General features: G+C 38.9%; 1 protein-coding gene across 1 annotated transcript; it reads right to left on the bottom strand.

Moving 5' to 3' along the window:
* Window positions 1-28: 28 nt before the first annotated feature.
* bcl11ab (BCL11 transcription factor A b) lies at window positions 29-25,746 on the bottom strand. Its single transcript, XM_079377856.1, has 3 exons — window positions 25,364-25,746; window positions 22,330-22,665; window positions 29-4,437 (listed from the first exon to the last, which is right to left on the bottom strand). The coding sequence occupies exons 1-3, from the start codon at window positions 25,416-25,418 to the stop codon at window positions 2,477-2,479; spliced, it is 2,352 nt and encodes a 783-aa protein (XP_079233982.1). The 5' UTR covers window positions 25,419-25,746; the 3' UTR covers window positions 29-2,476.
* Between the last annotated feature and the right edge of the window lie 1,187 nt (window positions 25,747-26,933).

Below are 26,933 nucleotides of genomic sequence, written 5' to 3'. Positions count from 1 at the left end.
AACCAAGACAAACTGTGCAGTTGTATTTCAAAATGCATTTTAAATGTATTTATTGACTCTTGATTCATTGCATATGACATCCATTCTTTCAAAGATGACTGGAATGTTTCAGGTTGTGGGGGGGACAGGGACAGTTCAAAATAAAGAGGGAAACCCACTAACTATGAAACTTTACTGCATATCCAAAGGCCAGAGATCATAAAACCACCTGTTCCTCATCATCGTGTTATTTCAAAGAGGATTGCGTCAACAGACCATTGTATAGCCTTTTATCTGTATAACCCCCACATAGCTTTTTCTTAGGAACTCATTTTCAAGATCCATACATTAAAATGATTCTCACTATATTATCCTGCCAAGTTAAGGAGAAACGCAAAATGGTGGCAGCATGCTGAGGTCAACTACAGGTATTTTTGTACCTTTAAAGCGAACAAGGAACAGTCTGGAATTCTAGTCTCTATATAAATACTATCTTGACTACTGTTGATGAACAATTAAATCCAGATCTTCTCTACACACTGACATGGCAAACTGAAGTAGCTTTTGACAGACCATAAGTCAGCCCTATAAAATGTCAAATGTACTCCTACAATCTCATTACAATGCATCCTGAAGGACTGTGTATGCCAAAGGGGGAAAAAAAAGAATCAGAAGAAAAAAGAAATTCACAGAACATTTAGTATTTACATTATACATTATAACCCACCAAGAAATGAAGATGAGCGGCAAAAAAATGGAACACTTTAAATTAATTTCCTGTTTAAAACACCATATTATTACAAAAAGAAACCCCAAAACATTTCATTGTTAATTCATTTTAAAAAAGTACGATAAAAATGGTTGTTTAAGTAGCGGGTTTGGAGTATAGTCACTGAGATAAACATACTTGCACTGTTCCAGTTTAAAGTCTAGTTTCTAAGTGAGCAGTCGTCTTTATCATTTTTCTTTTTAAGCTTCTCCTTTTTTGCTGATCACGATTCTAATCTAACTCCATTTCACATATGCTTACACCTCATCAAGTTGGTCATATGAGAGGAAATATCTCTTAAGTGTCTCTTGTAAACAGGAAAAAAATTGAACAGTGCAGGTTTTTTGTGCCATTGGAGAGCGGTTTTGTTTTATACTCAACCACCTGCCCGTAGATTAGCAGGACAGATACAGAGTTTTAGGCTGAGTGGCAAGTGCTATTCATAAAATTCACTATGGGATAATGTAGAGAATAAAAAGTCTGAATGTCAACTCGACGGGCACAAAATATGTGAGCGTGGCTAAGTGCTTTGCTAATAAACAGGGGTATATACAGTACATAGCTTTAGAAACTGAAGAGTGTAGGATAAAAGAAAACGTTGTGGAAGTACACAACAGTTTGCATGCAAGTTAACAGTAAAGTATTCAGACTTTCATCCAATAATGTGTAAATGTCCTGAAATGCGTTCCTGCATTGCTCCATCAAAACTGGTGTTGCTAAACTACTTCTATTTCTAGCCAATCTGAGCATAATTTGAAACGAAAAGGATTTTCAATCCAGACAATTCTTTAACAGCTTATTCAGGGACTGTTTGTTAAATTTTCGTGGATGACCCTGTGAAGAAATTAATTCTATAAAAATTGACATATTTACATAATATGCTTTTTGTTCCATGCACCAAATAGAAATTTATCAGTATAGTCCAATTAATTGGCTATCTACTGAGTAAAACACATTTTCAGGGCTACTTACTAAAAAAAACCTTCATAGAAAACCCAAAGAAATATTGAGACCCTAAGTTAAAAGAAAACTTACTAATGCACCAGGCCGTTTGAAACCAAAACATAAAGTACAATCTCACCAAGGCATGAACATGCCAACAAAAGAATCATACTTAAAGAAACACAACATGTTATACTAGTAAATGATATACATAAGAACATATGCTGGATTCCGGCATTTAGCAAATTCACAATAGGTACTTGATGCAAGAACCTAATTTTGCATTGAATAATATCCCCAGGCTTATGGCGAATGGCAGAAACCACAGATGCTTTAAACACCCAAGGCACTCTTTTTCACAAGCAACAATAAAAATTTTAGTATTTTAGTAAAATGTGACCGCTTAAACGTTCGTCGGTAACCCTACAGTTCGTCTATACCCCTAATGAACAATGTAAACCCCAGTGCGAATGTAGGTAGTCAAAAGATTACGGCTTAAATTACAAAATACAACTAGGTATGATATGTAAAAATGAATTGTTTGCAGCATGAAATGTCCTGTTTGATAAAAGACAGTAACAACAGCAACACAGCTAATGCTTATCAATCAAGCTAACACACAAAAACATGCCAACCAGTAAGAAAAGAAGTACAAAACATTTAGTTATTGCACATTAGAGAGGCTCAGAGTCTTGCGTCATTTTGACAAATTTTAAGCCAGCATAATTAACTGACGCTGTGCTTTAAATATTTTTTTTCCTAGGACTGCGAAAGACATCATAAAGTTTACTCTGTTTTAATTTCAATGCTTAAGGGCCGATCGTTGTGCCATTTTTTCATGTGCTTCTCCAGAGTGCTGTAGACGCTAAAAGGCATGTGGCATATCTCACATTTGTAAACGTCCTTGCCTGTCTGTCCATGCGTCTTCATGTGCCGTGTTAGCTTGCTGCTCTGAGCACAGGCGTAGCTACAAAGCTCACACTTGTACGGCCTCTCGCCAGTGTGACAGCGCCGATGCACTGTCAAATTGCTGCAGTTTTTGAAGACCTTGCCACAAAACTCACATGTATCACTACGTCGACCATCCTTGGAGCTGGGTCGACCAGTGGGAATGTGGGGTGTACTGGCCCTACTTCCAGTGCCACTGCGCCCAGAGGCTGTCCCTCCGTCTAGCTCTCCAGGGGGAGTGGAGAACCTGAGACTTCCATTCTCCGAGGAGTGCTCAGAAGACGTGGCGAAAGGTGATTGTCTTGAGTCCCCAAAGTTGAGAATAGGATCCTTGAGCTGGCGCGACGCTGCGTATCCAGCCAGCCACTGTGAGTAAACGTTTTCTGAGTTGGGGATTGTAGGAGTTGGAAGGTCAAGGTCCTTTTCCACCTTGATGCGTTTTGAGAGATGGCTGTCAGATTCTGGACTTCCGGCAAGAAGTTTCCTTGAAAGGTCATCGTTTGGGTAGGATGCTGTTCCATTTACAATGGGTAGGTATCCCTTGTTGACTTGATCAGACTCTTTTGGGGATTTGTCCCCACCTGTCTCACTAGCTGATCTGTGGTTCCCTCGTTTGTAAAGTTTTAGGGCATCTCGATAATCCTGAATTCCCTCAACACTTTTGTTGTGTCGCTGTCTATTGTTCTCATGGTGACGTGCACCTTCTAGGCTCAGGCTAAAGTTTATATCATTCCTCTCGCCGGCCTCACTCCCATTCTCTTCTTCCTCCTCCTCCTCCTCTTCTTCTTCTTCTTCCTCCTCCTCTTCCTCCCCTTCCTCCTCTTCCTCCTCCTCCTCCTCCTCCTCCTCATCATCTTCTTCATCTTCCTCCTGTCCATTTTCTGGGATCACGCCGTTGTTCTCACTTTTAAACTTTGCCACCACAGATTTCAGAGCATTGGTGGCACTGCATAGCAAATCACTTGTGCCTGGCTCTGGTGAACTGGCAGTTGAAAGGCCATCATCTGATTTGGAGGTAGTAGAGGAGGATTTGTGCCGATGAGTCTTCATGTGGCGCTTCAACTTGCTGGCCTGAGTGCAGGCATGGTTGCAGAGGTGGCACTTGTAAGGTTTCTCTCCGGTATGACTACGCCTGTGGACGATTAAGTTGCTCTGGAATTTAAAGGACTTTCCACAAAACTCGCAAGACTTTGCCTTCACAGCTGGCACGGTTGGAGTTTGTTGAGTAGGTGTTGAGCGAGAACCAGAAGGAGAATGAGATGCCCCTGGTTGGAATGGCTGCAGTAGCCGTTGCATAGGGCTAGGCCTGTTGGGTGACATGGGCGGAGAGGACCCAGCAGAGTTGCCTGCTAGTTCCCGTAGTCGTCTTGAGAAGTCCATAGATGGGGAATCCAAGGGTACCGAATTAAGACGCAGTACCCCGTCAAAGGCGCTTGGGTGGTGGGGGGCCAAAGCCAGATCGTCTGGGCTCATGTGATGCCGTGGTGGGGGACTAAAGAGCGGAGGTGTCCTGGGATATCGGCCTTCTCTAGGAACCGAGGACCCATCTCTGTTGGCTATCCTCATCAGGCTATAGGGACTACTGTCTGCCAGGTGGGCTGCATGTAGAGGTGGCTGTGAGGCACAGTCACCACCCATGCCTGGAGCGGAGGCCACCCGAGGAGTTAACGGGCTTCCAGGTTCGCTCTCCAGGTATATTCGGAAACCATGGGTATTCTGGGCATGCTGTAGCAGGAACCAAGCCGTGCTGAAGGGCTGCTTACAAGTTGTGCATGTGTAGCTGCTGGGCTCATCTTTTTCTGCAAGACAAAATCAGAGGGAGAAGGTTAGTTGTCCATTTAGGAAATGTTCCTATTTTACTACAAAGGCTCAGTAAGATCTCTCCATAGAAGCAAGCAAGCAAGTAGCAGTTAATCACACACATTTACCAGCACATTTATTACAAAAACTGTCCCCTTGGAGTAGCAAGTGTTTAGGTACCTTGCTTAGCGGCACAGTTGTGAAGCTCAAACCAGTAACCTTTCACTCTCCAATCCTGAGCTTTAGCCACTACCTCTATCATCCAATGTATTAGAAAATGTTTTACTTTGCTACTATTTATACAGTTATGTTCTTACCTTAAAATCTTGACATGATAAATCACAACCGTGAAGGCTAAACTCAGCCTTTGAAACACCAAGTAAGGTTGTTCAGTTTCTGTATGAACATCACTCCACATGTAAACTGCCTTGCCTGTCTTTGAGATATCTGACACAAAGGCCCGAGAGAACAAAAACCTGTACCCAATCAAAACACTTTTTACTGCATAAGAGATGCAAGGGGGAGGCTGGTAAATTATGGATCATTACAATCTGCAAAAATTACAGTTAATTGCTGCCACCTGTGTGGGGTTTGACCTCCTCTGGAGATTTTCCGTCATAAAAAGGCCACTCTTTGCCTGTCTATTCTCATGCTTACTCCAGTTAAATCATATACCATTATCACATCAATCATACGAGCAGGCCAATACTTATATTTGAAGAATTAAAAATACATGTTGTTCTATAAGACAACAATCATTACAGTGTATAATATTCCTCATCACTAGCACAGCAATAAAGCATAACTGGCAAACTGTATTGAGGATTTCCAATGTACATGACAAAAAATAAAGATAAAGGTGTAACTAATTTTTGGTCATCTTGTTAGCTTTCATACTGCATACACAAGCAAACAAAGAGAGCACACCCCAAGCATTTCCTGTCTGTTAACACCTTGTGTTAAAAGGAGTTTTCTGAACTCCAGCGAACAACAAATCCACTTCTTAAGTGGGTCTAGGGTAAAGTTCACGGTAACCGGTATGAAAGCAATCTGCCCTAACTTGTAGTAGTGTAATGCTAATGGCAAATTGCATTCAGAGAGCAGCTCACATTCTTTGCATGTATTTCAGTGCATTTGCAGCGTGAAAGAAAAACAGATGAAAGATGAAAACAAAAAGCCATTCCATTCTGTGTAAATTTATTGCTAAATCTAACAAGAAGACAAATACAGTAGTGCTCCAAAATAATATGTGCAAGAGAAGCGCAGGGCAGGGAGAGAAATAAATAAATCATACTTAAGTTTGGACCAAGCAATCAAACAAAGTGTGAAAACAGCCTAAAATAAGGGAAGTGTTCTCCCTAGACATATAATCATCCTCCGTCGCTGACATTTAAAACACCCACCTCACCAACAGCAGCTATTACTTGGTGGCCTTGTCTGAGAGGCCGACTTATTGATTACTTTCAACCTTGTTCCTTTCAGCGCATGGCCAACAATCACATTTTCTTTAGTGATATGCTAAAAGGTGAGGGGAGGTCTGGCAGAACAATTTGTGGGCATTTGTCCGTCCAGATTTTGAGAACAAGAAAGAAAAGAACCGTTATGTGTCTGCTTGAAGCATCAGCAAAATATCCTTTTCTAGGATAAATTGAAGACTTGTATGCAATTTTATGTGATTATATATGGTATAATATAATTCCATTCATACCAAACAGCAAGCCTAGAGGCAGTCTGTTTTTTTCTTTCATTCTTTCTCAGTTATTCTCTTTTTGTCCTAGTCAGACTCAATGTGTTGCATTGCTTGACCACCGGCAAAAACCTATTTGACAAATACAAACACTTAAAGGACAGGTTGGTGTGATATGACATTTGTATTGCTCTACAAGACTTAGGTGGAGAGCAGTCACACTTGGAATAACTTTTTCTTTTTGAGAAAGACATTTCTCTGAAAGAATTTACTCTGACAAATTCCCATCAGTTTCAGATTTTAGTTTTTTCCGACTTTTTAGTTGTTTGCACATTTTTTTGCACAAGGTTTGTTTCCTATTTAAACTGATTAGAGCAACTGACCTGTATTCAATGTATTATCCGATATATATTTGCAGATCTGCCATGTGTAATGACTTCTTTCCAGCTACAGATAAAAATACACGGAAATGGTGTAATTGCAACCTCTGCACGTCAGGTTATATCAGGTTATTCTTGAATCGCAGAGCACCACAAGCACTCAGACCCTTTATTATACAGTCCTTTTCTTAAATACACAAAGATAAGCATCAATGTGAAACTGAAGACTTGAACTTTGCGCTTAACAGGCCCAGATCAGAACATTTGATGCCATGAAAACACATTCAAGATTTACTATTTGAGGACTACGATGAGACTACAATTATGCATTATTTACCAGAAAATAATTACACTTCACTCAAGCATCTGTGCCCTCACACCTGACCCTAGTTTAATCTAGACATGATTATTCTCATATTCAAATCAATGTAATGAAATGCTCCAAGTGCCATATGGATACTCTGGGGACAAGGTGAGAAAAACATATTTGGCCACAAGAAAGAATGTGTTCATCTGCCAGCTGGTATATTCTTGTCAGTGCCCATAAACATGTGTTGGTCCAAGGGTTTAATTTCCAGTGATCTCAATACCAGCGCTGGACACACACCCTACCCCCCACTGCAAATTGAAAGTGTCTAAGAGGGTAGCCATCTTGGAATGGGGCCTCTCATAGAGCGCCAAGCAATGGGTCAGCAGTCACCTTAGCAACGCACATTAAAGAGGCGGACAGACAAAAAGGAGTGGACCAGACGGAGAGGTGAAGGGGATGGCGTTTAAAGCCCACAGACGGGTGGAGGGATCGGCTGGGGGGGGGGCAGTCTGAGAAAAAGAAAGAGGTGGCTACTGGGAAAGATGAACTAGACTAGTCTGCACAGGGCAGAGGTGGAAGTTTTGTTAGCATACAGGACTGTCCCACAGACAGAGCAAACACTGAAGCCTGAAAACCAGTGAAGAGGGGAACATATGGTTGAGACAGTTTGACTCCAGCAAATATCTACAAGCAATAATCTGCTTCTTATGAAATACATTCTGACTCTAAAATCTGATTGGATGAGCCAAAGCTGTCGTAAATCAGTTAAAGCAACCTCAAACAGAATTTTAACACTCATGCTGAGTGAATGTATCAAAAACCTATAAAAACATCTCTAAAAGCTCTCAAAATAAAACAAAATAAATAAGACATTTTATTTTGCTTATAGAAATTGAAACCTATTTTAAAGGTTCATGACAATTAAGCACATGTAAAAAGTCATCATCATGGCAATGTTTGTTGTGCTGCATTTATTTTATGCATTGAACTTCAAATGTCATTGTATTACAGATTTTTAAAATCACCACTGAGAATCGTAGATATTAAAAAAAACAACTCAAGTGAAATTGCTTTGTGTACAGATAATGTGTGGGAAAATTAAGTTTTTTCATGAAAATAGGAAGTTAAGAAAGCAAAAAACTTAAAGGTCCTGAAATAGGCTTCAGTTTCTTTATGCAAAATATTTCATATGATTTTGTGGTTAAAGGACAAATGTTTTTTGTGAAATTCATCCTACAACAACCAATGCATCCTAACAAGGCATGGAATTATAAAACAGAGAAGAAGAGATAAACTGTCTAATGTAAATCTAAGGGGTTTTTTCACAACTAGGACAACCCTATAGGACCTTTTTGTCGATTGTAATGTGCTGGGTAGCCCTGTCCATTATAGAATGTCATTGATCCAAAATCCTGCAAAAGATTAAATATCTGTTGATTTCATTGACAATAACTCCACTTCTTGCCAAGGCTAACAACACCCTTAACCATGTAATGCATGACCTTGAGTGGCTTACTGCTTTATTTAGAACTGTTACTCTAAAGAGTTCCTGAAAGTCCATTAACACAGCTGGCCTTCTGCACTGTACAATGAGAGGTCCAGTATAGCTCTAAACGTTACCACCATGCCAACATTTCCACACTGCTCAACAAAGATTATTTCAAATCATCCTGTCCCTTTCTTTGCATTCTCCTGATCCATGAGATGACTACAGGCTTAAACGGGCATGTGATAGTCAGGTCTAGTGAGAGGATTCATTCAGGAAGCCCCCCTCAGGCAGAGCTCTGGTACTGAGACCAGTACAAAAAGACCAGTGTTCCCCATTCACATTACAGCCACGGGGTCAATATTTAAGGCTTCCCATCTGGCACATCCCGGGCACAAGTGATGTAGTAAATCAAGCTAGAATTAAATGAAATAATTTATCCTGTCCTGGCTAAATATATCAAGACAACTATAATTAAATCATTCATACATGGTAAAAATTTTTAAGTCTTTCTGCTTAAAAATGTCATGTTTATTTCAATGTGCCATATTGTTCTAATTGCTTGTGAAATTTACTAGAAATTTCTGAGCAAATATTGTTTCACCACCGAATTTTCTTCAGTGTAGCAGTCCCCAAACTGCTATTGCATTGCTATCTCAACCGGTAGTATCTAATGGTCCAACCAGTGAATGGAGTTTTATTCTTGCAGTTCCGTTTACACTTCATTTATAAGATAAAGGTTAAGTTGAAACTGAAAAGGTTAAGCAAAAAGCTACACCGTGCTAGTATAACTGAATTTGACATTTGCTACAGGAGGTGGTGTTTATAAAAGGGGTCTATGAAAGCTAAAAGCAGCTGTTGCATACAATCAGACATAGTATTACTACCAGTCCCTCTTTAACTCAAATACAACAGCTCTAGCACATGCTGAAACATAACATTTACCATCAATAAGCTGCTGTAAGATGGATGCAACCATCACTTGGCTAAGGCAGGCCACACTCACCCCAATTCTTCATTTGTCTGACATCAAGCTGGATTCCAGCTCTCTGCTTTGCTACATAATTAGATACATATGTTCTGCTCTGCATCACGGTCCGGTAGCAGATGGGAGAGTTCTGCAAACTGCCACTGATTTAGCCAGTGAATTCTGAAATGAATACCTTGTCCCGACCAGTGTTAAGGAAAGTTACTTTTAAATGTAATGCATTACAATATTGCGTTACTCATTAAAAAAGTAACTAATTGCATTACTTAGTTATTTTTTATAGAAAGTAATGCATTAAGTTATTTTTGCATTAATTCTTGTCACCTGGGCTGGGCTAAGCATGCTTATTTTTAATAACAATATTATTATTATCATTATTTATTTATTTTTTTGGCAACTATAAAGGCCCTTTTCACACTTTTCATATGTGAAATTAATCTGCTTTTAATTACCTTTGAAATTTATTTGAAAAAGTAAAAAAAAAAATGGTTGTAAATTTAAAAGTGATGCATCATTTTACTAGTTACTTGATAAAGTAATCGGATTACGTGACTTGCGTTACTTGTAATGTGTTACCCCCAACACTGCTCCCAACCAAGTGCAACACAAATTTCCTATGTAATGCTTCACTCTGTCCTGACTCTTTCAAAAGGAGAAAAACAGAGCGATATGAAACAATCACAGCTTGCTGTGGTCATGGCTGGTTATGACTAACTTGAACTCTTTTACAAAATGGCAATTTCGTATAAATTCATACTATGAGATCTGTATGTATACTTGTGTTTTTTAGAAAAAAGACAAAAAAAATAGTAATGAATTACCATGAGAGTTTGTTATGACACACTCACATGAAGAGACAGCTTGAAATATTTGTCGCTCGGTTTTGACTCGTATGTCCAAATTGAAAATCCATATTTAATATCCAAATAACAACTGAATATAGCCCTACACGCCTCTTGTAAATCAAAGTCTACAAATGAATCAAAATGCCATGTGGATGGATGTTCATCATGAAAAACTGCTTATACTAAATATTTTTTCATGGGTAAATTAATCAGCTACAACATTTTGGGTTCATGTAGTCGTGAAAAATTGAGGCAGATGGCATGAGAATGTTATCTGTCACCACTATCACATTTCAATCGCAACGACTGAATATTAATGAATCTATAGCAACAGATGAATCATCCTTTTAACAACATAGATCTCAGGAATTTTGACTAGAGTTGGAATGTTACCTGTGCACTCTTGCCAGAAATCTGTCTGGAGCCTTGTAGCTCACAGCTCTTATACAGTGCATGCTTTTGAAAGACTGCAGGAGGTCAGAGGTTACAGAGAGGGGGTTGTTTTCATCAGATCTTCCAGCTCATGTAAACGGATGTCAACAACATTTTTTTAACCTCACAAAGTACAGGGTGAACCAGTTGCCTACTTTTGCCTGTTTACAAGTGCGAGTGTTTCCTCTGTGTGTGTGGTTACAGTTAGAACTCCTTCGACGGCCGTGAATGAGCTCTGAAGACGTTAAAAAGGCACAAAAGCTTCCTTATTCGCCACAGAGCAGGAGGCACAGATTTCTGGTTTGAGACACTTGTGTGGTTAAGTAAAGTAGTGTGATTGAGTGAAAAGTGGAGGAGAGTGATAGAAACAACAAGCGAAAGAAGGGGTACCGAAGGAGAGCTTTGGCCTTCTGGTGACAGCAGGATTTATACTCAGGCAGCTGTAGGACAGCACACCATCTCTAGCTATGCACTTAAATTCAGACATTCCAGGGAGGCGCTGGCAAGACCGTACATATACATGGCCCCGCTGAGGTCAAGGGTCACAACTCAGTGAGTGGTGGAGCCAAGCGGAAGAGTATTTGACAGAGCGGCACAACAGACGTTCAGCAGCTTTCTGGCTTCTCCTCACGGCCAGGGGGACTTTTAAGTATTTTAAGTATCTAAGTATTTTAAGAGAAAATTACATACAGGCACTGAAGAGTTTTTGTTGTGTTTAGTTCATTTGTGTTAGCTTAGAGGTCATTATTATGCTATTGTATTCCTAAAATCTGGCAAACTAAACAGATATATGCATTTAAAATCTCTCTGGTCTTGAAAAATGGACCAAAAATATTAATGACTCATCTAGCATTACAAACATAAAAATTATCAATTTTTGTCAAGTCAAATGCACTCTAGAATGAGAACGTCTCTCCCGCTAACGCCATCTATACATGACTACATTACTTGCAATAGCAAAGAACAAATAATGATTCCCATTTGCCACTGGACTGTTTTTAAAAGTGAGATTTCATTGTCTTGTCATAACTTTAAATAGGAAATATTCAATAGGAAATATGTCAACACATATGCTTGTCGCAAGTCATTTCATGTGGTCTTTAAAAATGGGGTATTTGCACTTAGATGTATATAGTTATTCTGTTGTTTTGTGGCATGTAACTCCACAATTTTGACTTCCAATATGCTGATTCTAGTATCAAATACCTTGTATAGATTGTATAGATTCTGATTCAGTACCAAGGTCAATATCAGAGCACTATGGTATTACCATCTGATACCATCAGTATGCTATGGTACTAACAAAACATTAGTTTTATGAAGGAGATTGCGTCAGGACCAATGAGTATTTAGATCCACAAAGTCAAATAGACTCAACAAAAGCAGCCGCAAAATGTTCCAAACTAGAATTCTCACAAATTGATTTTCTTTGCAAACCATCTTTTCCGTATGTGTACTCTGCTTCTTAATACATGACAGGAAAATCCTGAGGAGGCTCTGCACCACAACGAGGGCATCTGTCCTCTCAGTGTGATGGGCCTCTGGGTTTATATGTGTCTTTGTGTATGTGACAGTGTCTCTGTGTGTGTCTGTCTGCGATAGTTCACTCTGGCAGGCTTGGAGGGCAGGGGTTCACGGAGCAGGGCAGGGGACAGAGGAGATGATCCATTCTCATCCAGACGATAATGACATGACAAGAGCAATGGGAGACGGGGGATCAGAGTTTAGATTAGGACAGATTTTGGTTTCTAAACCAGCCCTTCTAAAAGGCTCGTAAAAACTGTGGTCGTTCAGTTCCCTAGACAATTCTTGGCCAGAATCGTTTGGCTACAAGAGTCTCCATGTAGGCACACAAACATCACATGCCAAATAAAGTGCACCAACACATTTATACCATACCGTTCAAAGGTTTGACAGATTTTCTCCAAGATGAAAGCATGTAACACTGTCTGTCTGAGTTTCACACACATGCATTGTTTCAACCTTCTCATCAAACCCTCTTTCTTGTTGTAAATATCAGTAGACACGCTTTCACATGCAAACTCAACACGCCACTTAAACTGTCATGGGCCTTTATGTTCAGTCAGTAAGAGCTGAATGGAAGCTTTGTGACGGTTTCATGCCTGCATTCTACAAGTGCTCAATTTGTTACAGCCGCAATGTCACCACGGTGTGTTGCTCAAATGCAAGAGAGGCAAACAAAATACATAAAGAGGGATGAGAAGAAAGAGACTATGAGACGAGGGGTCTAAGATGGGACTGTATGAGAGTTATAATGAAAGAAAAAGAGAGGAGAGCAAACAGACAAAAGAATGAGAGACTGGTCTGAGCAGAGCAGGAGAGGCTGATACAGAAAGAAATACATCGATGGACAGATAAGTGCTAAAGCAAATTAACCTCTTTAATTGGACCGACGCTCTCCTGGGCTCAAAGATTGTTTCAGGCCGCTGACAGCTGACGGGGTGAGACGCTACAGGCTCATGATGGGACATCTGCTCCCTGGCTAGACAGATAGCACTTCTGGACACTGTATATTATATTTGTCGGAGCTAACGAATGAAAGGAAGGGATATCAAAGACAAATAAGAAACAAAGGCATTAAATCATAGACTAAACATAATTAAAGACTTTAAAAAACATGAAAGGAGATGTTTTAATGATGCTATTTTCTATACAGTGGACGTACCAATATATCAATTTTTTTGATGACCGATGCAGAAATCTTAGAAAGCAGGGTAGCAGATGGATGATATTAAGCTGATATATATATATATATAATATCACAATATTTAATTTAAGATAGTAAATAACACAAGCATAACAATTATTACAATTAAATTTAGATTTGTTGGACGTAATATTTGCTAAAATAATTAGACATAAACAATTTGAAAATGACTTGAAAATTGTAAAATAAACTGTAAAAATACTTTAGATAGCAACTTTCTGATTCAGTAATTCTATTATGGATTTTTTTTTAAATATATAAATTGATAGCATATATTTTCAGTGCTGTCAAAATAAAAGTCCCACTTATGACACCAAATAGAATTCTGATGACAAATCTTGGCTTATATATTGGATGCCCACTAGTTACAGTCCATACAAATGATGTGCTACATTCCAAGTTTTCTAAAGCAAAATGATAACTTTCTGTGACTGACCAAAAATTAAGTCTTTGTTCACTGAAAATCTTTCCCTCTGCCATAACTCTGTAATCTTGTTTGACCTGCATATTTTCCAATTTGCCATGTGACAAGCAAGAACCAATGACTTTTGCCCTCAGTGACACCAAACTTGCCAATTGAACACAATCATTAGTCTGTTTTTACAGTGCTTTCTTTTTGGATTTAGTCACTTTTCGTGGTAGAGAAATAGTGTGAACTTTGAATGGGATCATTCTTCCTAATATCTCCTTTAGTGTTTAATGAAGAAAGAAAATCATTTGACTCATTCTTTGTTCAGTGTCTAAATGATGACAATTTTTATTTTTTATTTTTAAGTCAACTATTCAGAGGTCATGGTATCTAGGTTTCAAAGCTGATTGCCAAGACTTGCATGTATATGTTTTCCAAAAGTAAAACTCTAGGACAAAAAAATCAGAAAAGTAATTCCACAGGTGCATTTCTGTTAGGGAGCAGCAGTAACAGTGAAAGGTCAAACAATTTCCCCACCATAGTGGCTGTTTCCTCAGCTCTTCAGAATGGAGGAGGAAGTCAATGGACAAGGAGAGCACATGTGAGCGACCTCCATCTATGATGTGGATGGCCTTGGCTAGTTTAACCGACACTTTCACAAAATAAATCACATCTGACATAAACAGAGATGTGAAAGAACTAAAACTATTCATGGACGGCTGCAAAAAGAGAACATGGTGAATGTATAGCCAGCATCTCTCCACATTCAGAGTGGATTTTGATAGGCCGTCTACAGCTCAAGTATTCACTTACCAAACAAAGCTACAGAGCACCATCTGCAAGTTGTGGCCCACTTTGTGGGGTCGGACACGTGGTATGGCAGACATATATACACACTGAAACCGAGAATGTGAAAAAGAGACATCAACAGGAAGATCAGGAAAACAGATAAACTGAGAAAACCGAGCAACGTACCCTATCGTATTTACACACACACACACACACACACACACACACACAGACATACCCAACAGAATCGAACACAAAGACGCACGAATTCACTCTGAGAAACCGTGACACTCGGAGACCCCTGCTGTGTGTGAGAGCCCCCTCAAAAATCTGCATAAATACATATGCAAATGTGCGGGTCAACTGATAGACAAGTTAAGAGCGTGCAAAGGAACATATTTATCCATCTCTATGTGAAACAGATATTTTCACAAGTGTGTGATTTTCACACTTCAGATGAGCTTGATCATGTTGCATTTGTCTTGTTTCGCACTAGTAGCTCTGAACGGTTTCATGACACCCATCGTATTCAATTAACAATGTATATCTCTCAACTATCCTGCTCTCCATTGTCCTGCACTCTCAAAACAGGTTCATTCAGGTATTCTTTCTTGTGTGTACGCATGTATTTGGTGAATTGTCTTCAACACAGGCACGCAAGTGAAGACAAGGCCAGCCAACCGGTTCTAACCAGTCCAAAAGTCAGCGCCTCTTTTTGCCTTTGGCCCAAAAAAACAAACCTAGTGGTATTTGATATACAGGCAGCAGGTATGAGGGCTGCTTGTGTGTGTGCACATGACATCTAGTCAGATTCAAAAGACCTGGAGCTCAGCCAAGTTGATCTAGAAATGGACAGCCACCATCAGGGTGAGAGGACGGCCCTTCCCCCTCCAGCAGTTCTCAACTTGACCCTCCGTTAACCTAAAGAACACATGCTCAGCTAGCACTGCTCTCCCTCAGCCACTTTCTCTTCCCTTACCTCATACCTTCTTACTAACAGTTACTGTTTTTAAGGAACAGTTCATCTATAAATACAAACAAAACCTGTATAACTTTATTTCTTTCACAGAACACAAAAGAATTTACTGCAGACAATTCAAGCTGTAATGAACAATAAATATTTAATAAAAGTCAACAGTGACCATGGTTGTAGCGACAAAATTTTCAGTAAATAACTTCAATAAATTGGGGTCTGTTCTACGTAAGTTATCATAATGATAATTTATATGGAGTATTTTGTTTATTAAACTTTTATGGTCCTTTTTTTGCCTTTTTATTGGAGTTTGTTTACCATTGATGTTTAATGTATGGAACTGTGCAGCATGAACATTCATCAAACTTCTATATTTGGGTTTTACAGAAAAAAGTCAAAATTAATGTACTGATAATTCATATGGCCTATTTTTATGATCCTTTTATGGTCCTTATTGGCACTTTTGGTCAACATACACATTCAAAGTATGGAAAAGAGTGGCGTGGACATTGATCTAAACCCCTATATTCTTGTTTCACAGAAGAAAGTCATTCAGACGGGTTTGGAAGGACATGTGGGTGAGTAACATACACAAATTATCATATTGATCATTCATATGGATTATTTATATGCTACTTTTATGGCAATGTTTTGCCCTCTTTGGAGTTTTGGGGACCATTTACATTACATGTATGAAAAAGTGCAGCATGAACATTAATCTAAACTTCCATTTGTGTTTTACAGAAATATGTCAGTCAGACAGATTTAGAAGGACATGCAGGTGACTAACATGCACAAAGTTATGTGCATATTAGGACTACTTTTATGATACTTTTATAGTGTTTTAGAGTTTGTGTGAAGTCTGTCAGACAGCTTTGGAATGACATGCAGTCGAGTAAGTTAAGTTTTTTTTTGGTATACGCATCAACTATTTTTTAACTGAATTTCTCGTTCCATCTGTCTGATTTCCTGACTTGTTTTGGCCACTTTTTTGTGGATGTTTCTCTCCGTTCCTGTCTCCTTCCCTCTAAAGCTCTTCAGCGAGCGAGACATAGATCATTCCGGCGTCTTCCCCCCTGCTCTATTCAGGATAAACAAAGTGCCTCAAGTTCAGGCCCCACCCCGGGACCCTTAAACAAAGCCATCTATCATGCTGTCTGGCCCGACCTGTTTGGCCACAGCCAGGGCTGCCTCAGCCTCCGAGCCCCCGCCCTGAGCACAATCCCCCCATTGTGTCCCTGCCGGCCTCCCTGCCGGCCTCTTCTCACACCCCATGACATAGACACAGGGTTAAGTCAGGCTCCGGAGGAGAGCCAGCACCTGTGATGTGGCAGATAAAGGTACCGCCAGCTGCAGTGCATCTCACTTGAAAATTAAACACAGGTGCTGATTTCTTAAATATACTGTGAGTCTGTGTCACAGTAACAGTGAAGGAATGAACTTAATGTAAGCTAATGTTTTGTCTACAAAACTCTTCATGCAAGTACACAAATGCAAATGCTTTGACAGCAAACTTTACTTAATGTGTTTTTGCATTATTGTGAGCTCCGGTACTCAAGGGGGTGATAGAGTTAACTATAAATGTGACATTAAATCAGATGTGTTATGATTCAGGGAGCTAGCTACAAACATGTTAGTGCATGAAAGTGCAGTCTGAGATATTCCGCAACAAATTACGGCATGAAATTAAACTAATTAAGAGCGTTTACGTTCACATACTTGCATAGAGTATGTATGGCGTCTTCCATTCCAATTCAAGTAATATAGTTCTGCAATTCAACCCAAACAAATGTATCAGGGTTGACCAAATGTACACATGAAACATTCAACAGGGCACACATTGAATTACACGTCAACAAGCTACCTCAATCTCTTGCTAATGTTTTAGAAACACTAAATAATCCATTATGTGGCATCATGTAGCACTAATCCAACTACATTCTGTTTGGAGCAATCAATCATTTATGACCTTGGCTCATGATTGCTACATGGGAATCCAGTAGATGTTTGTTTACATTTCATGCAATGTTCATTGTTATATAAAGTTACTATTTTAAACAGTGAGACTTAGAATAAAAGACTCTTAAAATCTTTTAATGGTGCACAGCTCTGTTCTGTTCTGTTTATTTCTCTAGCGACTCAGTCCTTCTTCGCCTGACGCATATCAACTGAATGAACTCATAATGGGCTAATCAAATATGCAAAATAATTGGCAATTACCTAGAGGGACTAATGGTCATTAGAATTTACAACAAGGTAATGAACTGAAGTCTGCATGTACCATGCATATTCATAAAGCAATCAAGGCTTTGAAGATTAAAGAAGTGCTTCAAATTCAAATGAGCCACAGAATATTATCAGTGAGATTCAGAGAGAGAGAGAGAAAGAGAGCGAGAGAGAGAGAACGTTTCCCAAGATAAAAGACTAAACATTTTGTTACATTCCACTTCAGTGCTTCTATTGCAGTAAAAGAGCAAAATTAAATACTCAAGTTCAAAGAATTGAATGAATTAATCGGGCTCTTTACGGAACTACTTGAATTGTGCTTTACACAGCTGATGTCTTGACATATTATTAAATTATTATTTGCCCTCCCATTCATTGTCTATAGTCATTTCCAAGTCCAACGCTCAGAGTCAAACCTGATGTAAGAGTCTTAAGTATCTTTGCAGATGTGCATTGATGTTGACTTTCCTCCCTGCATCAAAATATGTTCTATTTCACAGTGTTGCGAAACTACAATGTCGTTCAACTCCACTGCAACCAACTGACCCAAAAGAAATTGAGTTTGCATGCAAAAGCGTGAATAAAGAGGTAAAAAATAAAATCTAGATGGAGACAGACAACAAGAGAGAGAGAGACTTTCAGGGAACCATAACCCTAGACTCAGACAGTGAGGGGCCTCTTGGGTCTTTATCTCATTCTATAGAACACAGATAAGACACACCAGCTGCAGACCACACACACATAGATTGAGTCCACCATGTTATAGCAATACTAATACTATTTTTCTCTAAATTAGCTGCACATCATCAAAAAACACATTAATGCATGGGTCAAATATTTTCTTTTAGAGGAAATAAATAGATTATTACACATTTATCCATTTCTCATAACTAATTTACTTTATGCCGCACTTTTTTTATGGCATTATACCTATTTTTTTTTTTGGTGAAAAAAAGGCAAATCAAAGCTAGTACAGTATAAAGCATGTACTGTATATTTTATATTACCTATAATATATCAACACAGAGCTGCAGGCAGTTTTGTATTCCCAAGGCAAACACTAAATAGACGTGTCTACAGTTCAGCTGGCTGTCCAGACTCACACACAAACACATCTGTACACAAACGCACACACAGGTGAGTCAGAATATCATACGCTCCTGACAGATCTGATGATTGCATAGCTTAATGCTGAAAGAGTTGTGTGCCAAAACACAGTCAGTAAACCTTTTGGAGGTATGTGCATGTGTGTCTACAATAAATGTGTTTTCATGCAAGCTCTGTTATGCTTCAGTGTACTAGTATATGAATAAGGCAAGCTGTATATTTTGCATGCTACTGTATAAATGACACCATTTTAATGTTTATTATTATTATTATTATTTTGAGTATTTATTAGCACTTGTGTTGTGACAAATGGAATTTTTAATAGTACTACTGTTCCAGTCCCTCAATTAATGAGGTCATAAAGCTGCAAGTTTAATAGTTATACAAGAATGTAAAAATGCAAAATATAATGCATGTCACACTGCAGGACACTGTTAGTTCTTGAAACGCCATGTCAGCTACAAATATATAAACTTCACCACAATACACGTTCCTGCCTGCTCTGTGCCAATGTCCTGCCATATGCCCACTGAAAGGGAACCCCTTGGCAGTGTCTGCCAAGTCAAACGCGCTGTCATGTTGCGTCGAGACAAGCTCAGCAAACCACACACAAACACAGACACATGCACTCTTACTCAGACTCTCATAAATAAACCAATCAGCCACTTTTTTCTATGACATATTAAAGAAAAAAATATTCAATCACTATCAGCATAAAACTACTCAAAAAGTTGGTTGGTGAGTTTAGTTGTCAACTAAATTAACACTTAAAATTAATTTCAAGAAATAAAATTTGAGATAAATGAGTCCATTTTAGACAAACTAAGAATATAGAGCTAAGAAATGAGTGTGGATAGCAGCTCACATAATTTGATCTTGAAAAATTCAATGAGAAATGTTTTGAGTACAATTAAAGACATTGTTGAGATCTCTTCCGAAACTCGACTAGAGCCAAACAGGGGTCTTTTTCTCAGGAGAAAAGTAGAAGACTTCAGCACAAGTCTTTATTTGCTCCATTTATTTTCTTTGCTGTGTAGGACAAAAAAAATTGAGATATTAAAAAGATTTGTCATTTCTGATTTTTCTTTTTTGAGCTAAGCCTGTAAAGCTCCTCAGTAATGGTGCACTATTGGGGATCCCCAAACTTCCTGTCTCCCGTTCCACTTGCTCTCCTCCAGCTAATGATCCATAACTCTCTCCGGTAAGAGAATAGTGGATCAGTGCCAAAGACATCAAGACACCAAGGCCAAGAACACCAGAAGACACCGGATAACATAACAGAAAGAGTCCATTTCATCGCAATTTAGTAGTTACACGCAGTTAACGTGCAATATAAATATGATCTGCACAATAAAATATAAGAGTTATCATCAAAGCTCTTCTCTTTGTGTTTGCATGATGAAGAGCCGCTTCTAAAGTCTGTAGGGACCAGGAGATGGCACAACGCTTATTAAACAACAATACGAGACGGGATCACCTATATCAGCCTCAGAGAAAATGGCTTCACATGGATGTACTTAAGAAAATAACCCCAGAGAGATAGCAGATAAGGGGGCTGGGGAGGGAGGTCTGCAGAAGGGGGTTATTGCCTGAGCTCATCGTCTGGCCGCTCGGGGGCATTCAAACTTGAATAAAATGGGGTGTTGTTAAGGGGGGGCTATTAAAAGCTGCTGTGTCCACATGCATATCTTAAATTGTTTATCATGCTAATTTTTCCAAGCGTGAACCTTTAACGGATTCACCATTTACAGCCGATACAGAATTCCATCTGTTGTGACGGACATCTGCTTGCATGATGCGACCGCAGACTGAAGATCACGCATGTGCTTTACATGTAACGGTGAAAGCGTGTGACCTGTCTGGGCCGGGACGGGCAAACACTGAATGTCCTGAGAGGTACTACAAGGCGTACATAAAAAATACTTTCGGTTGCACTTTATTTTACGATGTCCTTGATACAGTGTAATTAATTATACAATTTGTACTATTAATCACCAACATGTTCTTACTATAGGGTTAGATTAGGGTTTGTTTTAGGGTTAGTTGCATGCAATTATGGATAATTTACTGTTATTAATATAGGACATGTAACAAGGACACATGCACCCTAATAATAGATTAATAATCAGAATGACTTCTCAATCAGATTGAAAAGCCTTCCTGTACAAATCTCAATTGACTGACTGAGCTCGATCTGAAACTGAAAAATTCCTTGTGCCACGATGCATATATGTTTTATGTCATAAGAATGCGAGGTCAGTGGGTGATAATGAATATTTACACCATGGCAAAAATGCAATATCTGGTGGTATTATCACAGTTGCTACGGGGAAGTCGTGGCCTAATGGTTAGAGAGTCGGACTAGTAATCCAAAGGTTGCGGGTTCGAGTCTCCGGCCGGCAGGAATTGTAGGTGGGGGGAGTGAATGTACAGCGCTCTGAGGTGCCCTTGAGCAAGGCACTGAACCCCCAACTGCTCCCCGGGCGCTGCAGCATAAATGGCTGCCCACTGCTCCGGGTGTGTGTTCACGGTGTGTGTGTGTGTTCACTGCTGTGTGTGTGCACGTTGGATGGGTTAAATGCAGAGCACGAATTCCGAGTATGGGTCACCATACTTGGCTGAATGTCACTTCACTTCAGTTGGCATGTGTTGAAATTTTGTTCAGAATGCATGCACATGTATACGAATATGTGAACGTTTAGGCTTCATAAAAACAGAATTTCACAATCTGAAATTGGACTGGATTCATGCCGACTGATGAAAATGTATGCATGCAAATATACCTACTGTAAAATAAATTCTCTCCATACTTCGTAATCCATCAAATGTAAAAAAAACAAACAAACATGTAGACATTTTAACAAACCTCATCCTCATTTGACCTCAAGACAAACAGCAACTTGCAAAAATTATAATGTAATTGTAATTCAAACAAACATTTGTCTACCACAATCCAAGTTGATAATAGCAACCCAGTGGAAACTATTTTAAAGTGCAAGTCTAAAATATTAATTTGCATACTAGCAGAGGTACTGTAAATGCAACTGCTACATAATATCATAATATGTGCTGCATGTTTTTCTTCTTTCCGGATACGTTGTGGTCAGCGCAAAGGGAAACGCTCTCTCATAATTATAAAAATGACTAGAATCACTAACAATCTATGGCAGGCCTTGTCTTGGACAGCTGAAAATGATTTTCTTTTTTTTTATCAGCATGAGTGTACCACTCTGCAGCTATGCATTTAGTGGAGTGAGATATGGCCTTGTGAAAACCACACTAAACGAACCAACATCTGCGAAAGCCACATGAGAGAACTGAGAGAATGTCCATTCATACTGACAGCAAGAACACTTTTTCATCTACTATATAGTCAAGTACTTTTTTTCCTGAAATGGACCAAACTCGGAAAGCTGTAAAACCATGAGCTATCGGTAGAAACGTGTTATCCGTCAAGGCCCTCCAATTAGAGGTTTCCACTTTCCAAACTCTCTAATAGGTTTTCTCCAACCCAAGCATATGGTACTCTACCTGTTAAATTCTCCTGTTTGGGTCGTAATCCATGCGGCGTGGAGGCTAAATGCTCCTCTCCATGGGGCGAAACTTGAACTGCCACCTCCACTGGGACGCAGGCTCGCCGCAGGCCTGCAGGTGGAGGCGACGGTGGCAGGTCTGAACCTTTGTCCATGCATAGGCGGCCTTGACACTGCCTGCGTTTGTGTTCGATGAACACCAGGATGTCAGCCAAAGGAAACCTGGAGCGGCATTGACCACAAGTGAGGAGGTCCTGATCCCCTTTAGGGGTGGATGGTTCCAATCCGGGATGGCTTTCCCCATCCTCTGGGATATCTGCCGTCACAGGCTCGGCTACGGTAGGAGAAACACAGAAAGGGAGGTGTGAGAGATAGAAGAACAACTTCCTGTAATATCCATACTAAAACCTCTTGATAACACTTGATAAGTGCTAATTATATATGTACCGTAAGTGATAATTATATTCATTTCCATATAAATGGAAGAGGTGTTGAAATTTGCAGTAGTGTTAGAGGTGTTATATATCATATGGATATATATCGACTGATTTTACACAGTTTTAGTTGGGTAGAAAAAAACGCTTTGCTGAGTTATAAAAATGTTATTTCTGAATCAGTTTTTTACATTTTTATTGGTTAGACAAATGCTAATTTTTATTTTTGCAAACTTTATAGAATGTTACTTTTGAATATTCTCTGAAACAAGAAGTAACAGTAATAAAAAATTAGACGAGCATCCATCTAAAACATTTCAGGAAAAAAAACATTCCACAAATGATGTATAAACAATGCGTTTGTGCTAAAATTATTAAAGACTAGATAACAAGTGTTCTATTAATGTTACTGGAAGAATGTTTGTTGATAACTTTTAAGAAAACTTTTCCAGAACATTACCTAAAGTTTTGAGAAAGATCTCTGTTTTTTGGGATGCTGATTTAGACACAATAATATTCATATTCATAACATTTTACAGTGCTACAATACATCGGCATAGCATTTGTGCCAGGAGACATCGATATCTATCTATTATTGAATTGCTGACGCTTCTATCAGAGGAATACTGACTGTCAATGAAAGGCAGATGCAGAGAAGATGAGAAACCAAAGACAGAGAGAAAAACAGTAATGGTAAAGAGGAGGGGGCTGCTCGCTTTAGTTGCATGACCCTGTTCATTATCCTGCCAATCTCACGTCTTAATGAACCCAACACCTCAGAGAATCAAAAAATAGATTCTAATTTGACTTGAAGATGATTGGAACCCATTTAGTTAAAAGTGCTGGAATCCTCTGAACTGAGGTTAGCTATTGAGGGGAGTATGTGGGGTAGTTCCCAGAAGGACAGCCAGAACATATGAAAGAGCAATCAAAACCACATCATGCGTCTGAACTGGGCTGAGGGAGATTTTTGCCATCGGTGGTAGGTTAACCCTAATTCTGTGTCAGGTCATGTGGGACAAAAGGTGGGGGCGACAATACATGAGTTTCTGACGAAGACTAAAAACATGGTTCAGTATTTTAATCAATCCTCTTTACAGCTTTTTTTTCTTCTTTTAACACGTGCTTGGAAGATGCACAGTTCTGTGTTATCATTATGAACAAAGCCTCGGCTCGGACCATGCACTGGACAAACAGGTGTAATTCAAACCTTTTGTGAAACATCAGGAGAGTTTACAAACATAACATTTGGAAAATAGCACATCAAAATCACTAACACTGTTAAACCATTTGAGATTTTTTCAAATGATTTTTATACTTTTTTTCAACACGATAAACGCTATGACCAAAACAAACATATGGGTCAACGACATCAGTTTTTTTTTTTATCTGAATATGTAAATATATATTTTAAAATGGTATAACCTTGTGTATGCAAGGAAGGTATTTTAATAGCTACTTTTTTAGCATTTAAACCTTTTTTAAAATCAACACAAATACAAAGATTACATATCTAAGAGCATGGCACATGTGTTTTAAACTAGATCTTAAACAGATTTCTCCTTTTTTATCATCTCTGACATGGTTTGTCATTGACCCACATGTCCTCTAAACCCATGTTTTCATAAAAAAAAAAACATTGTAAATGTATATTGAACGGGAGATGTGTGGGTACACCTAATAAACGAGAGAAGGCTGGGCTCAAGTTCAAGTTCACCTAGTAGTGGCTGATCTTGAATGGACCATCATTTGTTAATTTTCTGCCCCCTAGCGGCTACACATTGCAACTCGTGTTACGCGATGCCGTATCGGTGCTCTTAACACGCTCAAACGCGATTTAAATAAAGGCACAAAGGCACATCAAGTTTAAACTTCTCTTTCATGTGGACTACATGTAGATTTTCTCATTTATAATGGTTTTTAATGTTGGAAAGGTTATGACGCGCAACACTTGAGGTGCTTTGAGAGCGTCGCCGGGGGGTTATAACAGGTTTGACATGATAGATGCATAAACCAGATTTGTATGTCCAGTGCCAAGTAAGTATAAAAAAGATAAATTGTGTTTCACTTCATAACAAACCTTCCTTATTTATGTTCCCGTTTCAATTCTTGAAAATCGTAGAACCGAAGGAGGAAGTTGAGAAGAAAAAAACACTTTCAGCAGCATTTAGATGCTCTTGTTTAGTAATTGCAAACAAACATTACATGTTAGCCTACCCATAATAGTAATAATAGTAGGCTAATGCACATACAAAACAAATTGTTAGAATTTAAAGCCTAGCATTAAAGCCCATGGGAAGCTCTAGTTTGGGCTGTTAAAATATCTCAAGGGAAAGTGAACTTAGAGCGGAATTTTCCTTTGTAAAATGATTTAAATGCTGTCAAATTACGTTTAATTTACTTCTTACACACGCATACTATACGCGCACAATCAACCTTCACGCGTTGTGAATCATTACAAAGCGCAACTCAACAGCAAAACGCGCTTCGTTCCATCTAAGAGACGCACCTTCGTGAACTCTGTTAAAAAACGTATTATATTAAATGAATTTTGAGCTATCAAGAAAGAAAAAAGAAGAACTCCCCGCGTGAACTTACGCGAAAACTCCCGCTTGCTTAAGTGCTGGGGTTTGCCCTGCTTGCGGCGAGACATGTTGGACACGGTCTCAGCTGGGTTCACATTGGGAAGAGCCAGAGTCTTCAGAGAGTCCAGAGTAAAAATCTTCTTCAGCGATGCATCGGGTATCCCACATGAATTATAGAGAATAGTACAGAAGACGCGCGTGTAGTGGCAAGACGCTCGCGTTGGGCTTCATGGCTTCTTGGAGAAGAACTAAAAAGACGGGAATGGAAAGTAAGCGAAGCCCCCTGAGCTGCTGCAAGTTCAAGTGCGGACGTGACGTGCCAGCGAACTTGACCGTCCAGAGGTAGATGATGGACATGGATCTGCTAAACACAGGCAAGAGGAGGACGGCTGCGAGTGGGAGGGGGGTGAGACTCATAAAAACCAGTGATGGGCTGCATGTGACCCATAGATCCCAGCAGCCAATGGGCAGAGAGAGGGAGAGAGAGAGAGAGAGAGAGAGAGAGAGAGAGAGATACGGGTGTCTGTTTAGAATAGAACCAAAAACATGAATGCATGAAGGATAAAGGGGGTCAGTGGGTAGATTCAGTGGTTCAGGTTTTCTTCAAATAAAATGCATCTTATTTTTGTTGATAATAATCAGAAAATAATCAATAATAGCCTGCGTCACATGTGAGAAACGTATATTTGCTGCCAACTTTTGCAGATGTAGCCTATATGATCAAGGTTCAACACAAGTCAAACAAAAAACATTCAACTTTCAGTTCTCTTGAGCATTTTTTTATTTTATTTATTTATTTTTGCACTGCTGGTTTTATAAATGAATGAGAACAGTAGCTACTCTCGTTCTTATGTATTAGTATTTTCAACATTTGTGGGTAATAATCCTTAACAAATCTATCTGTTCCTGCTGTTTTGCAAACTCTGCATCTTGGCGTTGTTCTAGCAGTCTTGAAGAAGTTCCCACATATGCTGGACACTTGTTGGCTGCTTTTCATTTACTCTTCAGTCCATAGGTACAGTTATATTTTGACCACAAAATTATACTTAAAACATTTCAACAGAAGCCTTTAGATCAAAAAGTGTTTTGGATCATTAGAAACGTTTATTAAATTAGGTGTTGCATAAAGAGGCCTGATCAAGTGATGAAATTACTTAGGAAAAGTTAAATGTCAACACAATATATGAAATGTACAAGAAAATACAAACCTAATTTTTAATCAATGGAGTGTCAAAGAAATAGAAATCAATGAAACATCATGTTGGATAGTAAGGATATAGGGTTTATTTTTGACACATTTGGGGAAATCAACCCAAGTGTCATGTACAATTTCGCCATCTAGTGTTCGGTGACTTAATACAAAAAGCAGCCTATTAATTTATTGTCTAATTCATCAATAGCGAATAGCTGAAGAAAACCAAAAATAAACATACCAATGTTTTTTTTATTCTTATTTTATTGTTATTTTTTGTTGTTGTTGATTTCGTGCTGTTGTGTTGTTTTACAAATCTTCTATTTATTTATTTTAAAACAATTAGTAAGAATACCATGCTGTCGCTTTGTACATATTGTTTTATATTGAG

The sequence above is a fragment of the Barbus barbus genome, assembly GCF_936440315.1.
Source record: "Barbus barbus genome assembly, chromosome: 25".
In the NCBI taxonomy this organism is placed as follows: domain Eukaryota; kingdom Metazoa; phylum Chordata; class Actinopteri; order Cypriniformes; family Cyprinidae; genus Barbus; species Barbus barbus.
This window is presented reverse-complemented; position numbering and strand designations above follow the sequence as displayed.